The sequence below is a fragment of the Anolis carolinensis genome, unplaced genomic scaffold, assembly GCF_035594765.1.
Source record: "Anolis carolinensis isolate JA03-04 unplaced genomic scaffold, rAnoCar3.1.pri scaffold_15, whole genome shotgun sequence".
Classification (NCBI taxonomy): Eukaryota; Metazoa; Chordata; class Lepidosauria; order Squamata; family Dactyloidae; genus Anolis; species Anolis carolinensis.
This window is the reverse complement of record NW_026943826.1, coordinates 9,524,109-9,539,859: the sequence shown is the minus strand read 5'-3', so window position 1 is coordinate 9,539,859 and position 15,751 is coordinate 9,524,109. Positions and strand designations below refer to the sequence as shown.

At 37.8% G+C, this 15,751-nt stretch overlaps 1 protein-coding gene across 1 annotated transcript in view; it reads left to right on the top strand.

The window, feature by feature from the left end:
• tmem240 (transmembrane protein 240) overlaps positions 1-13,834 on the top strand; it is a 29,281-nt gene extending 15,447 nt beyond the window's left edge. The window contains exons 3-4 of the mRNA XM_062965780.1: positions 5,359-5,567; positions 9,546-13,834. Coding sequence (XP_062821850.1) covers positions 5,359-5,567; positions 9,546-9,694 — 358 coding nt within the window. The 3' untranslated portion in view covers positions 9,695-13,834. The remainder of the gene's footprint in view (positions 1-5,358; positions 5,568-9,545) is intronic.
• The last annotated feature ends 1,917 nt before the right edge of the window (positions 13,835-15,751 follow it).

Below are 15,751 nucleotides of genomic sequence, written 5' to 3'. Positions count from 1 at the left end.
ACAGGATTCTGCTCCCAAAGGTCTTGAGGCCTCTAAGACGTGACTGGTCCAACTATGGGGTTGCAGAAGGGAAATCTGCTTTAAACTAGTTATAAACAGACATCAGATAGCCGTTTCTCAGGAATGCCTTGATTACACATTTCTGCAAGAAATAAGAATAAGAATACGAGGGTTATCCAGAAAGTAGGTTACGTTTTGGAATTAAAAATGAACAAAATATAGGAGAAAACATTTACCATATGCAGTTGAAAGCCAGACCCAAATACCACTTCTCAACATAGTCGGCATTCAAATTTAGGCACTTATCATAGTGAGGAATGAGCTTGGCAACTCCTTCCCCACCAAACTCTGCCGCTTGCACCCTCAAAAAGTATAGGAGAAAACATTTACCATATGCAGTTGAAAGCCACACCCAAATACCACTTCTCAACATAGTCGGCATTCAAATTTAGGCACTTATCATAGTGAGGAATGAGCTTGGCAACTCCTTCCCCACCAAACTCTGCCGCTTGCACGCTCAAAAAGTATAGGAGAAAACATTTACCATATGCAGTTGAAAGCCACACCCAAATACCACTTCTCAACATAGTCGGCATTCAAATCTAGGCACTTATCATAGTGATGAATGAGCTTGGCAACTCCTTCCCCACAAAACTTTGCCGCTTGCGTCCTCAACGCAGCGTTTTGGCGATGATGCGCAGCTGTGGGAAGGGGTGACTGGCTGGTTGAGGACGCAAGCGGCAGAGTTTTGTGGGGAAGGAGTTGCCAAGCTCATTCATGGCGACGATGTGCAGCTGCGGGAAGGGGTGACCGGCTGGTTGAGGACGCAAGCAGCAGAGTTTTGTGGGGAAGGAGTTGCCAAGCTCATTCATGGCGACGATGCGCAGCTGCGGGAAGGGGTGACCGGCTGGTTGAGGACACAAGCGGCAGAGTTTGGTGGGGAAGGAGTTGCCAAGCTCATTCATGGCGACGATGCGCAGCTGTGGGAAGGGGTGACCGGCTGGTTGAGGATGCAAGCGGCAGAGTTTTGTGGGGAAGGAGTTGCCAAGCTCATTCATGGTGACGATGCGCAGCTGCGGGGAGGGTTGACCAGCTGGTTGAGGGATGCAAGCGGCAGAGTTTGGTGGGGAAGGAGTTGCCAAGCTCATTCATGGCGATGATGCGCAGCTGTGGGAAGGGGTGACCGGCTGGTTGAGGATGCAAGCGGCAGAGTTTTGTGGGGAAGGAGTTGCCAAGCTCATTCATGGCGACGATGCGCAGCTGTGGGAAGGGGTGACCGGCTGGTTGAGGATGCAAGCGGCAGAGTTTTGTGGGGAAGGAGTTGCCAAGCTCATTCATGGTGACGATGCGCAGCTGCGGGGAGGGTTGACCAGCTGGTTGAGGGATGCAAGCGGCAGAGTTTGGTGGGGAAGGAGTTGCCAAGCTCATTCATGGCGATGATGCGCAGCTGCGGGAACGGGTGACCGGCTGGTTGAGGATTTGAAGACTTTTCAGGGGGAAAATGCAAATGTGAAATTGGTATATATAATTATAGATCTATATCTAGCTCTGCATTGTTTATATAGGCATTGAATGTTTGCCTGTTACTATGTGGGAGATAGATAGAGCAGGATACAAAGGAAGTTGTTGTTATTGTTGTTGTTGATGATGATAATGATGATGATTATTATTATAAAGTTACTAGCTGTGCCCGGCCACGCGTTGCTGTGGCTTATGGGAATGCTTTGTTGGCCAGGTGGAATAGCAGTGAACAGCCTTACAGCCTCAAAGCCTGGCCATTTTCTTCTTATGGGACTCCTTGTTTGATGAGCTGGAATACAAAGGAAGGAATAGACTTGCTGCTTGGAAGGCTGGATTATATGGCAGTGTGGAGTCAAGATAATCCAGTTCAAAGCAGATAATATAAGATTCTAAATGGGTTATATAGCTGTGTGGAAAGGCCTTGAGTCTACACTGCCCTATAATCCAGTGCAAATTAGATAATCTGTGGAAGAGGCCTAAGTGAGGCCTAACTCTGCCTGTCCCCTGGGCTGAATCGGTTGCTAGGAGACCAAGTGGGCGGAGCTTAGCCTTCTAACTGGCAGCAATTGGATAAAAACAATTATTCCTCTCCCTCTAATTAGGACTTTATTTTTCTTTTCTTTTTGTTGTATCAACCTAGAGGCGCGGATGATGGGTTGTGTTGTCAAATTTCGAGGTTGGGGGGGCCTGTAGTTTTGTTGTTTTGTCCGCTGCCCTGATGCCATCACTCTTTTATATATATATAGATTGTTTTTGTTGACCCTACTTATACACTTACAGAGTTAGCTTACTGTTTTTCTTTGAAATACCGTAAATATTCCAAAATCATTTACCCCACTTACCATCACCTCAGTTAATGTAATTTTATTGGTATCTATTTTTATTTTGGAATTTACCAGTAGCTGCTGCATTTCCAACCCTCAATAAGTTTTCCCAGTTTTTTGTGGTAAAATTGGGTGCCTCGGCTTATATTCGGGTCGGCTTATGCTCGAGTATATACGGTAAATAGGCCGGCTCTGAAACGACCCCGTGATTTAGTGCAGCTTTTAATGGGTCCGTGTGTGGACTCATGGCCGTGATGACCTTGGCATACGATGCTCGTGGCATCCGGTCCGTTTTAATGCCACGGCTATTTGCTATAATCGGCAGCAATCAATTTAGGGAATTGTTCTGGCCCGCTTAGAAGGCAACCAGAAAGGGTTATTGCCTTTTAATTTGCCTTTCCTGGCACGCCTGGCTTGATGCGCTGCCTGGGAGTCCAGCGGAGTCTCCTTGGCTGGAGTTTTTTGAGCCTAGGCTGGATGTCTCTCTGCCGGGGGTGCTTTGATTGTGCCTTCCTGCTGGGACACTGTCTGTTGCCGGCTTTGCTTGCTGCAGTGGCGGAGTGTGTTCTGCAGTGGCTGATGCATTGCTCAACATCCTTCTACACTTTTCTGGCTTCCCCCCATTAAGGCAGATTCACAGAGAAGCCAATGGTCAGTTAAAGTTATGTCATGCACAAAAGCTGTGTGGCCGGAACACAACGCAAAAGGAAATGCTACATCATCCTTGCTGGGTGTGAGGCTGCCTTCAAAAGTATCCCAAGTGGTGTATGAAATGAGATAGAAAGAAAGCAGGGGCTTCATTGATTTATTAGGTAGAGCAGGGGTCCCCAAACTAAGGCCCGGGGGCCGGATGCGGCCCATCCAAGCTATTTATCCGGCCCCCACAACACAAAGGCAGAAGGGGGTTGGGCTAAATGACCCAAGGGGTCTCTTCTTCTCTTACAGCCCTTATTATTATTATTATTATTATTATTATTATTATTATTATTATTATTATTATTATTTTATATATATATAGATATATATATAGATATGTATGTATATATGCATATATACATATATATATATATATATATATATATATATATATATATATAGATATGTATGTATATATATAGATATAGATATGTATATATATATATATATACACACACACACACATAACTTATCTTTTTTATTTATTATATTTTATTATTTTGTTGTATTATTTTTAGTTTTATTATTATAGTATTTTATTGTATTAATTTTAGTGTTTTTAATTATTTTAGTGTTTTTTATTTTTTTATTATATTATTTGTATTTATTTTATTTTTTATTCTTTTATTAACACTGGGCTCAGTGGGTTGCTAGGAGACCAAGTGGGCAGAGCTTAGCCTTCTAAGTGGCAGCAATTGGATAAAAACAATTATTTCTCTCCCTCTAATTAGGACTTTATTTTTCTTTGCTTTTTGTTGTATCAACCTAGAGGCGTGGATGATGGGTTGTGTTGTCAAATTTCGAGGTTGGGGGGCTTGTAGTTTGGTTGTTTTGTGGGTCGCCGTGATGCCATCACTCTTTTATATATATAGATATGTATGTATATATATATATATATACACACACACACACACACACATATGTGTGTGTGTTTATATATAAATATATATATACAATATAATTTACAATAATATGTAATAATTATAACATATTGTATATACATATAATATTCATAATATTATATTGTAATACGATATAATACTAATAATACAATATAATAATATTAATTATATATCATATTTTACATGTAATATTACTAATAATATTACAATATGTTGATACAGTACAATATAGTAATTTGTTACCAGTATTGTACTATACTAATATAATATTGTATGTAAATTTAATTTGTAAGCCGCTCTGAGTTCCCTTTGGGGTGAGAAGGGCGGCATATAAATGTAGCAAATAAATAATAAATAATAAATACAGTAGAGTCTCACATATCCCAGGAAAAGCCTATTAAACACCAAATTAGGTTATGATTTTACAAATTAAGCACTAAAACATGTTATACAACAACTTTGACAGAAAAAGTAGTTGTTATTATTATTATTATTATTATTATTATTATTATTATTATTATTATTATTAACATTGAGGCTGGGTGGCCATCTGTCAGGGATGCTTTGCTTGTGCTTTTGGTGCACAAAGGCAGAAGGGGATTGGACTCAATGGCACAAGGGGTCTCTTCCAACCCTCTTTTTTATTATTATTATTATTATTATTATTATTATTATTATTATTATTATTATTATTAACATTGAGGCTGGGTGATGGCATTACGGCAACCCACAAAACAACAAAAGTACAGGCCCCCCAACCTCGAAATTTGACAACACAACCCATCATCCACGCCTCTAGGTTGATACAAGAAAAAGAAAAGAAAAAGAAAGTCCTAATTAGAGAGAGAGGAATAATTGCTTTTATCCAATTGCTGCCAGTTAGAAGGCTAAGCTCCTCCAACTTGGTCTCCTAGCAACCCAATAAAAAATAATAAAAAACACTAAAAATTAATACAATAAAATACTATAACAGAAAATAACTAAAAATAATACAAGAAAATAATAAAATATTAATAAAAATTAATAAAAAATTGCAAATAACGTCAAATAAAAATTACACAACAATTTTTAACCAATACCACCACCACTTTGCCACAGCAACGCGTGGCCGGGGACAGCTAGTGTATTATAATATTAGTATAGTATAATATTATTATATATCATTATATCATTAAATTGATATAAATCATTAAAACAATTTAAAATCATACAAATGGTAAGCATAAATACACCATGAATGCAACATAAAACTAGTAAACCTATATTTTAAAAGAACGTAAATGGATGCAGGTCTGAAAAGTGTGTCCCGGCACGACGTGTTTGGAGAGCTAAATCCGAGAGTGATTTCTACTTGTGACCGTAAATCAGCCTCAAAACCTTGATGCTCTTCTTCTTTTTCTCTCCCGACCCGACAGGCACCATGTCCATTATGTCATCCCTTACGACGGGGACCAGTCGGTCGTGGATTCCTCAGAGAACTACTTTGTGACTGACAATGTCACCAAGCAGGAAATTGACCTGATGCTGGGACTCTTGCTGGGATTCTGTATAAGCTGGTTTCTGGTCTGGATGGACGGGGTCCTCCATTATGCCGTGCGAGCGTGGCGGACAAGCCGACGGTATGGTAAGTGGACGTCTGCTGGGGTCTTGGAAAGGGGTTTGCGAGGGTCTGGATGGCCATCTGTCAGGGGTGCTTTGATTGTGCCTCTCCTCCCCGGAAGAAGGGGGGTTGGATTGGATGGCCCTTGTTATTATATTGTATTAACTCTTGCAGTGTTTCTTTTCGTGATGGTTGTCTCAGGAAAGGTTTTGTTTTGAAGTGTAAGAACACAAATACATTTACAGTAGAGTCTCACTTATCCAACACTCGCTTATCCAACGTTCTGGATTATCCAACACATTTTTGTAGTCAATGTTTTCAATATATCGTGATATTTCGGTGCTAAATTTGTAAATACAGTAATTACTACATAACATTACTGTGTATTGAACTACTTTTTCTGCCAAATTTGTTGTCTAACATAATGTTTTGGTGCTTCATTTGTAAAATCATAACCTAATTTGATGTTTAATAGGCTTTTCCTTAATGCCTCCTTATTATCCAACATATTCGCTTATCCAACATTCTGCTGGCCTGTTTATGTTGGATAAGTGAGACTCTACTGTATTTTGTTATCTCAAAGTATATGCATCTCTATACTATAGAACTGGCGTACAATTAAACTGCCATGGTTCAATGCTATCGCAGCCTGGAAGGTGTAGTTTTGCAAGGTCTTTGACCTTCTCTTCCAAAGACTTCAGATGCCTAGTTTAATTTTATTTATTTATTTTAAATTTTTATTTATTTATTTACAGTAAATAAATTTTTATTTACAGCTGGAGGCCCTTATCCGCAATAACATGCTATGCTAGTTTTATATATATACAGTAGAGTCTCGCTTATCCAACGTAAACGGGCCGGCAGAACGTTGGATAAGCGAATATGTTGGATAATAAGGAGAGATTAAGGAAAAGCCTATTAAACATTAAATTAGGTTATGATTTTACAAATTAAGCACCAAAACATTATGTTATACAACAAATTTGACAGAAAAAGTAGTTCAATACACAGTAATGCTATGTAGTAATTACTGTATTTACCAATTTAGCACCAAAATATCACGATGTATTGAAAACATTGACTACAAAAATGCGTTGGATAATCCAGAACGTTGGATAAGTGAGACTATACTGTACTAGCTTTGCCCGGCCACGCGTTGCTGTGGCAAAGTGGTGGTGGTATTGGTTAAAAGTTGTTGTGGAATTTTTATTTGACGTCATTTGTATTTTTTAAATTAATTTTATTGTAACTTATCTTTTTTATTTATTATATTTTATTATTTTGTTGTATTATTTTTAGTTTTATTATTATAGTATTTTATTGTATTAATTTTAGTGTTTTTAATTATTTTAGTGTTTTTTATTTTTTTATTGTATTATTTGTATTTATTTTATTTTTTATTCTTTTATTAACACTGGGCTCAGTGGGTGGCTAGGAGACCAAGTGGGCAGAGCTTAGCCTTCTAAGTGGCAGCAATTGGATAAAAACAATTATTTCTCTCCCTCTAATTAGGACTTTATTTTTCTTTGCTTTTTGTTGTATCAACCTAGAGGCGTGGATGATGGGTTGTGTTGTCAAATTTCGAGGTTGGGCGGCTTGTAGTTTTGTTGTTTTGTGGGTCGCCGTGATGCCATCACTCTTTTATATATATAGATATGTATGTGTGTGTGTATATATATATATATATATACACACACACACACACACACACACACACACATATATGTGTGTGTGTTTATATATAAATATATATATACAGTATAATTTACAATATGTAATAATTATAACATATTGTATATACATATAATATTCATAATATTATATTGTAATACGATATAATACTAATAATACAATATAATAATATTAATTATATATCATATTTTACATGTAATATTACTAATAATATTACAATATGTTGATACAGTACAATATAGTAATTTGTTACCAGTATTGTACTATACTAATATAATATTGTATGTAAATTTAATTTGTAAGGGGGAATACAAATAAAGTTTGTTGTTATTATTACTATTATTTTATGTTATATAATTTTTTTGACTACATGTAGTTTAATTTATTGATGTTAGGTTTAATTTACTGATGTTAGGTTTAATTTACTGATGTTGGGGAGTTAGGATGGAATACAAATGAAGTCATTATTATTATTATTTTATGTTGTTATATAACTTTGTTTGACTACATGTAGTTTTAATTTGTTAGGTTTCATTTACTGGTGTTGGGGAGATAGGGCGGAATACAAATAAAGTTGTTTATTATTATTATTATTATTTTATGTTATTATATAATTTTGTTTGACTACATGTAGCGTAATTTATTGATATTAGGCTTAATTTACTGAAGTTGGGGAGATAGGGCGGAATACAAATATTGTTATTATTATTATTATATGTTATTATATAATTTTTTGACTACATGTAGTTTAATTTATTGATGTTAGGTTTCATTTACTGATGTTGGGGAGTTAGGGCGGAATACAAATGAAGTCAACATTATTATTATTATTATTATTATATTTTACCGAAGTCCTTCTAAGAGCTCTGTCTCATTATTATATGTTATTATATACTTTTGTTTGACTACATATAGTTTTAATTTATTGATGTTAGGTTTAATTGCTTAATAATGTGTTATTATGTTATGTAATGTTTGTGTTGTTTTTATGATTGGAAACCGCCCTGAGTCCCATCCAGGAGATAGGGGGTATATAAATAAAATATTATTGTTGTTGTTGTTGTGGATCACACGTAGGACACTTCCCAAGTGGTGGTGTTGTTGTTGTTATTATTATTATTATTATATTTTACCGAAGTCCTTCTAAGAGCTCTGTCTCCTTATTATTATATAATTTTGTTTGACTACATGTAGCTTAATTTATTGATGTTAGGTTTCATTTACTGAAGTTGGGGAGTTAGGGCGGAATACAAATGAAGTCATTATTATTATTATTGTATGACACAACAAACAAGATAGATATGCTGGATTTCGTTTCACAAAATCACAAGTCGAACACTTCCCAAGTGTTTAGGACTGTGTGATATATTTTCGGATGATGCACGTAGATCCCAGTAGGGTGGCCTTTTGCAGTTATTATTATTTGAAACACAAGATGAGTCCACAGCAGACACTCTGCTGGCTGTTGTATTGGATCACATGTCGGACACTTCCCAAGTGTTGGATTTTGGTTGTGTGTATATGAAATGTAAATCAAGTGTTTCTGCTGTTTTGAGAAGTGTGTGTTTCAGCAATGAAACAGTTAACAGCAGGCCAGTTTGACTGACAGCCTGATGATTTCCGGCCTTGGAGGTCGGAACTTCCTTCAGACTAAGGAATGTGCTTCTTATCTCTCGTTGTTGAGCTGTGTGTGCCGAGTTGAGAGGCAAAGGGAAAATGCCAGCTTCTAGCGATGGACTTTGCTGTTATGTAAATATATCTTTGTAAATATTAAATAAGTGTTTGAACTTCAGATTGCAGAAGTCTTTGAGTCTGACATTGGAGAGGAATTGGTGAGGGCAGAAGTTCACCAATTCGTCAGGGTGCTGGTCTGGAGCTGTTTATTTATTTATTTATTTATTTACAGCATTTATATTCCGCCCTTCTTTCTCACCTGGAAGGGGACTCAGGGCGGATCACATTACACATATAGGCAAACATTCCATGCCTTTTAACATAGAACAAAGACAAACAAACATAGGCTCCGAGCGGGCCTCGAACTCATGACCTCCTGGTCAGAGTGATTCATTGCAGTTAATTGCAGCTGGCTTGCTCTCCTGCCTGCGCCACTGCCCGGGCCTGGTATGGTTTTGAAGAAACCCACCAACACGCACCCTGACCCCCTGACACTGATCTTTGACAGTGTTGTTGTTGTTGTTGTGGATCACACGTCAGACACTTTCCAAATGTTGTTGTTGTTGTTGTTATTATTATTATATTTTACCGAAGTCCTTCTAAGAGCTCTGTCTCCCTTTCTTCTTTTTTTTCCAGACAATACTTGGTCTTGGCTTCCAAAATTTTGTAACTTCAAGGAGTTCAGGAAACGTCACCACCGGCAATATGACGAAGCCACCGGGAACATGGTGCACATCAAACAGAAGCTGTACCACAACGGGCACCCGAGCCCGAGGCACCTCTGAGGCCGCCCGAGACTGATGCGAGGCCCCCGAACTCTGTCCCGAGGGGACCTCGGCCCGTTCCCACGTCTCCGACGGATGCTGCTTTAGGACTTCCTCTCCTTCCCCCGAGTTGTGTCCGTCCCGGCACACAGAGAATGCACAATTCATCCCCGTCCCGGATGCCCGGCACCCGCGGCGTCGCACTGTGGTTACCATTTTCTTGGTGGACTTCTGTACATATGTAAATACAAAAGAACAAAACCCAAAAAAGAACGAACGTAAGAAAACAACAACAACAACAACAACAAAAAAAGAGAGAACTCGCATTGTACTTCCAATCCATCGCTTCCTCGATGGTGTCCTGCAACGCCAGTGTACTTTTGATTTATTTATTTTTTGGTTTCGGTTTATTTGTTTGTTTGGAAATTTGTCGTCGTCGTCCCAGGTCTTTGTAGGTGAATTTGGCCCGAAGATGCAGTGTTTAGCATTCGAGAACTTTCAAAGTCCGGTCTGGTTGTGTCCCAAGATTTCTCTGGCAGGTTTGGTTTGAGGTTCGGAACTATTTTGGTTGTTTTGACGTTGGATTGGTCACTTTCTTTGTTTCTTATTGAATTTGTTGGTTTGGAGGAAAGCGGCCGGACGTTGTGTATCAATCACTCCCTTGGTTCTAGTGCAGTAAACTCGAATTCCCACCAAAGCCGATCACTAAAAGGATCCCACGACCCTAACTTTATTGTTGTTGTCCTTCTCCCTGTGTTACGTGAATTGGGGATGATGGGATAGGTAAAAGGTAAAGGTTTTCCCCAACTCAGCAGTACCTATTGATCTACTCACACTCTGGGGGTTGATGCTCATCTCCATTTCTAAACCGAAGAGCCGGCGTTGTCCGTAGACGCCTCCAAGGTCGTGTGGCCGGAATACTATATATAAAAAAATGTGTTTCCAAGGGTTTAACTGACAAGTATCCACAAGGTGTTGAATATCATTAAACAATATACCGTATTTATTTATTATTTATTTATTAGCTACATTTATATGCCACCCTTCTCACCCCGAAGGGGACTCAGAGCGGCTTACAAATTAAATTTACATACAATATTATATTAGTATAGTACAATACTGGTAATAAATTACTATATTGTACTGTATCAACATATTGTAATATTATTAGTAATATTACATGTAAAATATGATATATAATTAATATTATTATATTGTATTATTAGTATTATATCGTATTACAATATAATATTAGGGTAGAGTCTCACTTATCCAACATAAATGGACCGGCAGAACGTTGGATAAGTGAATATGTTGGATAAGGAGGGATTAAATTACCGTATATATTTGAGTATAAGCCGACCCGAATATAAGCCAAGGTACCTAATTTTACCACAAAAACTGGGAAAACTTATTGATTCGAGTATGAGACGAGGGTGGGAAATGCAGCAGCTACGGGTCAAATTCAAAAATAAAAATAGATACGGTAGAGTTTCACTTAACCAATATAAACGGGCCGGCAGAACGTTGGATAAGCAAAAATGTTGGATAATAAGGAGGGATTTAGGAAACGCCTACTAAACATCAAGTTAGGTTATGATTTTACAAATTAAGCACCAAAACATCATTTGGCAGAAAAAGTAGTTCAATATGCAGTAATGTTATGTTGTAATTACTGTATTTACGAATTTAGCACCAAAATATCACGATGTATTGAAAACAATGACTACAAAAATGGCTTGGATAATCCAGAACCTTGGATAAGCAAGTATTGGATAAGTGAGACTCTACTGTATTATCATCACCATATTATTATTGATATATTGCTATTATCATTATCATCATATTATTCTTATTGTTACCATATTTCTATTATCATATTCTTATCATTATCACCATATTATTCTTATTGTTATCATATTCTTATCACCATATTATTATTGTTGTCATATTATCATTATGATTATCATCATCACCATATTTTTCTTATTGTTATATTCTTATCATCACCACCATCATCTTATTACTATTGAAAACATTGACTACAAAATGCCTTGGATAATCCAGAACCTTGGATAAGTGAGACTCCACTGTATTATCATCACCACATTATTCTTATTGTTATCATTTCTATTATCATCATGTTATTATTATTGTTATTATTATATTATCATTATTATCATCATCACCGTATTATTATTGTTATCATATTCTTATCACCATCATATTATTATTATTATCATCTCATATTAACATTATTATCACTATTGTGATCACCATATTATTATTATTGTCATATTATCATGATTATTATCATCATCGCCATACTTTTCTTATTGTTATATTCTTATCATCATCATCTTATTACTATTATTATTACTATTATCATAACCACCATGTTATTATATTACTATCATATTATTATTGTTGTTATCACTATGATCATAATCACCATATCATCACCATCATATTACTATTGATAACATTGACTACAAAAATTCCTTGGATAATCCAGAACCTTGGATAAGCGAGTCTTGGATAAGTGAGACTCTACTGTATTATGATCACCATATTATTATTGTTATATTCCTATTATCATTATGATTATCATCACCATATTATTCTTATTGTTATCATATTCTTATCACCATCATATTATTATTATCATTCTCATATTCTTATTATCACTATTATGATCACCATATTATTATTGTTGTCATTATATTATCATTATGATTATCATCACCATATTATTATCATATTCTTATCACTATCATATTATTATGATCATCATCCTCATATTATTATTAGAACTATTACGATCACATTATTATTGTTGTCATTATCATTATGATTATTATCATCGCCATATTTTTCTTACTGTTATTATCATCATCATCACTACATTATTCTTATTGTTATCATATTCTTATCACCATCATATTATTATTGTTATTATCATATTCATATGATTATTATCACCGTATTATTATGATAGTCTTATCACCATCATATTATTATCACTATTATGATCACCATATTATTATCATTATGATTATTATCATCATCACCATATTATCATATTCTTATCACCATATTACTATCATCATCACCATATTATTATCACTATTATGATCACCATATTATTATCATTATGATTATTATCATCATCACCATATTATCATATTCTTATCACCATATTACTATCATCATCACCATATTATTATCACTATTATGATCACCATATTATTATTGTTATTATATTATCGTTATGATTATTATCGCCATATTTTTCTTATTGTTATATTCTTATCATCACCATCACCATCTTATTACTATTGAAAACATTGACTACAAAATACCTTGGATAATCCAGAACCTTGGATAAGCGAGTCTTGGATAAGTGAGACTCTATTTTATGTAAATGCAACACTTTGATTGTAATTTCTAACTGCTTATCTGGAATTTACATGCATTTATTGCACATAATACATTGCTTAATGATATTCAGTGCCTTGCTATTATTCCAACAGTGGATACTTCTCAGTTCAGTGGATACTTCTCAGTTCAGTGGATACTTGTCAGTTGTTTTCAGTGGTTTTCAACCTGGTGTTTCGGCCAAGGTTCCTCCCATTGAACTCCAAAGACCCAAATCCCAGGAAGGCCCATTTCCACGGCTCAAAAATGACCTATTTTCAGACTACAACTCCCAGAATCCCTTGCCTTCGCATGACCACTAGCTGGGGATTCTGGAAGCAGTCATCCCCTTGAAAAATGACATTTTAATGCTTTCTTTGGAGTTTGCCTGGGATGGGACTGCATGGCAGAATTATATCTCCCGTTCCCAACAATCTCCCAACAATGTCAAAATAGTACTTTTTATTTTGTCGGCGAGATTATATTTCCAGACTTTCCCAATTTCGTTCCGCGTTACAAAACAGAATGGGGGTAAAAAAAAGGAAGCGGGGAGGGAATTGGATAGGAAAATAATATTGACGATATCTGTGATTTGCTCTTATTGTTTAATTGTGTGATTAAAAGGAGAAGGGAAAAAAACAAAACATGAGAAATCTACCACCAAAACGAACCTCACTAATCTTGTTTTTATTTGATTTGCAAGCTCTCAACCAAGATCATTTCCATTAAAGGCTGTTTGTGGTATGTGTGCTGGAGGAATGATTCAAAGGCATTGCCGCAGACTGACGTTAAATCTCCCATATATACCGTATAGGTCTAAGTCTAAGAGCCGGCGTTGTCCATAGACACCTCCAAGGTCACGTGGCCGGCATGACTGCATGGAGCGTCATTACCTTCCCGCCAGAGCAGTACCTATTGATCTACTCACGCTCTGGGCATTGGTGCTCATCTCTATTTCTAAGCCAAAGAGCCGGCGTTGTCCATAGACACATCCAAGGTCACGTGGCTGGCATGACTGCATGGAGCATCGTTACCTTCCCGCCAGAGCAGTACCTATTGATCTACTCACACTCTGGGCATTGGTGCTCATCTCTATTTCTAAGTCTAAGAGTCGGCGTTGTCCATAGACGCCTCCGAGGTCATGTGGCCAGCATGACTGCCTGGAGCGTTGTTACCTTCCTGCCAGAATGGTACCTATTGATCTACTCACATGTGCATGTTTTCGAACTGCTAGGTTGGCAGGAGCTGGGGCTAACAGCGGGCGCTCACTCCGCTCCCGGGATTTGAACCTGGGACCTTTCGTTCTGCAAGTTCAGCAGCTCAGGGCTTTAACATACTGCACCACCACCAGGGGCCCCATATGTGTGTGTGTGTGTGTGTGTGTGTATGTGTATGTATGTATGTGTGTGTGTGTATATATATATATATATATTAATTATTGGGTCATGGCCATGTTCCAGAAGCATTCTGTCCTGACGTTTCACCCACATCTATGCCAGGCATCCTCAGAGGTTGTGAGCTATAGCTTGGGTCATGGCCATGTTCCAGAAGCATTCTATCCTGACGTTTCACCCACATCTATGGCAGGCATCCTCAGAGGTTGTGAGGTATATATGGCCATGTTCTAGAAGCATTCTGTCCTGACGTTTCACCCACATCTATGGCAGGCATCCTCAGAGGTTGTGAGGTATATATGGCCATGTTCTAGAAGCATTCTGTCCTGACGTTTCACCCACATCTATGGCAGGCATCCTCAGAGGTTGTGAGGTCCGTAGGTCCGTTGACGCAGGGACTACGAATACACAACACTCACGGGCGCTTAACTCTGTGATGCATTCATAACTGCGACATAGGATTCCAGCCAGCCTTCCCATATATATATACACATACACACACACACACACACACAACCCTCACAACCTCTGAGGATGCCTGCCATAGATGTGGGCGAAATGTCAGGAGAGAATGCTTCTGGAACATGGAGATATATTCCTCACAACCTCTGAGGATACCTGCCATAGATGTGGGCGAAACGTCAGGAGAGAATGCTTCTGGAACATGGACATATATTCCTCACAACCTCTGACGATGCCTGCTATAGATGTGGGCGAAACGTCAGGAGAGAATGCTTCTGGAACATGGACATATATTCCTCACAACCTCTGAGGATGCCTGCCATAGATGTGGGCGAAACGTCAGGAGAGAATGCTTCTGGAACATGGACATATATTCCTCACAGCCTCTGAGGATGCCTGCCATAGATGTGGGCGAAACGTCAGGAGAGAATGCTTCTGGAACATGGACATATATTCCTCACAACCTCTGAGGATGCCTGCTATAGATGTGGGCGAAACGTCAGGAGAGAATGCTTCTGGAACATGGATATATATTCCTCACAACCTCTGAGGATGCCTGCCATAGATGTGGGCGAAACGTTAGGAGAGAATGCTTCTGGAACATGGACATATATTCCTCACAACCTCTGAGGATGCCTGCTATAGATGTGGGCGAAACGTCAGGAGAGAATGCTTCTGGAACATGGATATATATTCCTCACAACCTCTGAGGATGCCTGCCATAGATGTGGGCGAAACGTCAGGAGAGAATGCTTCTGGAACGTGGCCACACAGCCCGTAAGACATACAACAACCCCTCCTTTGC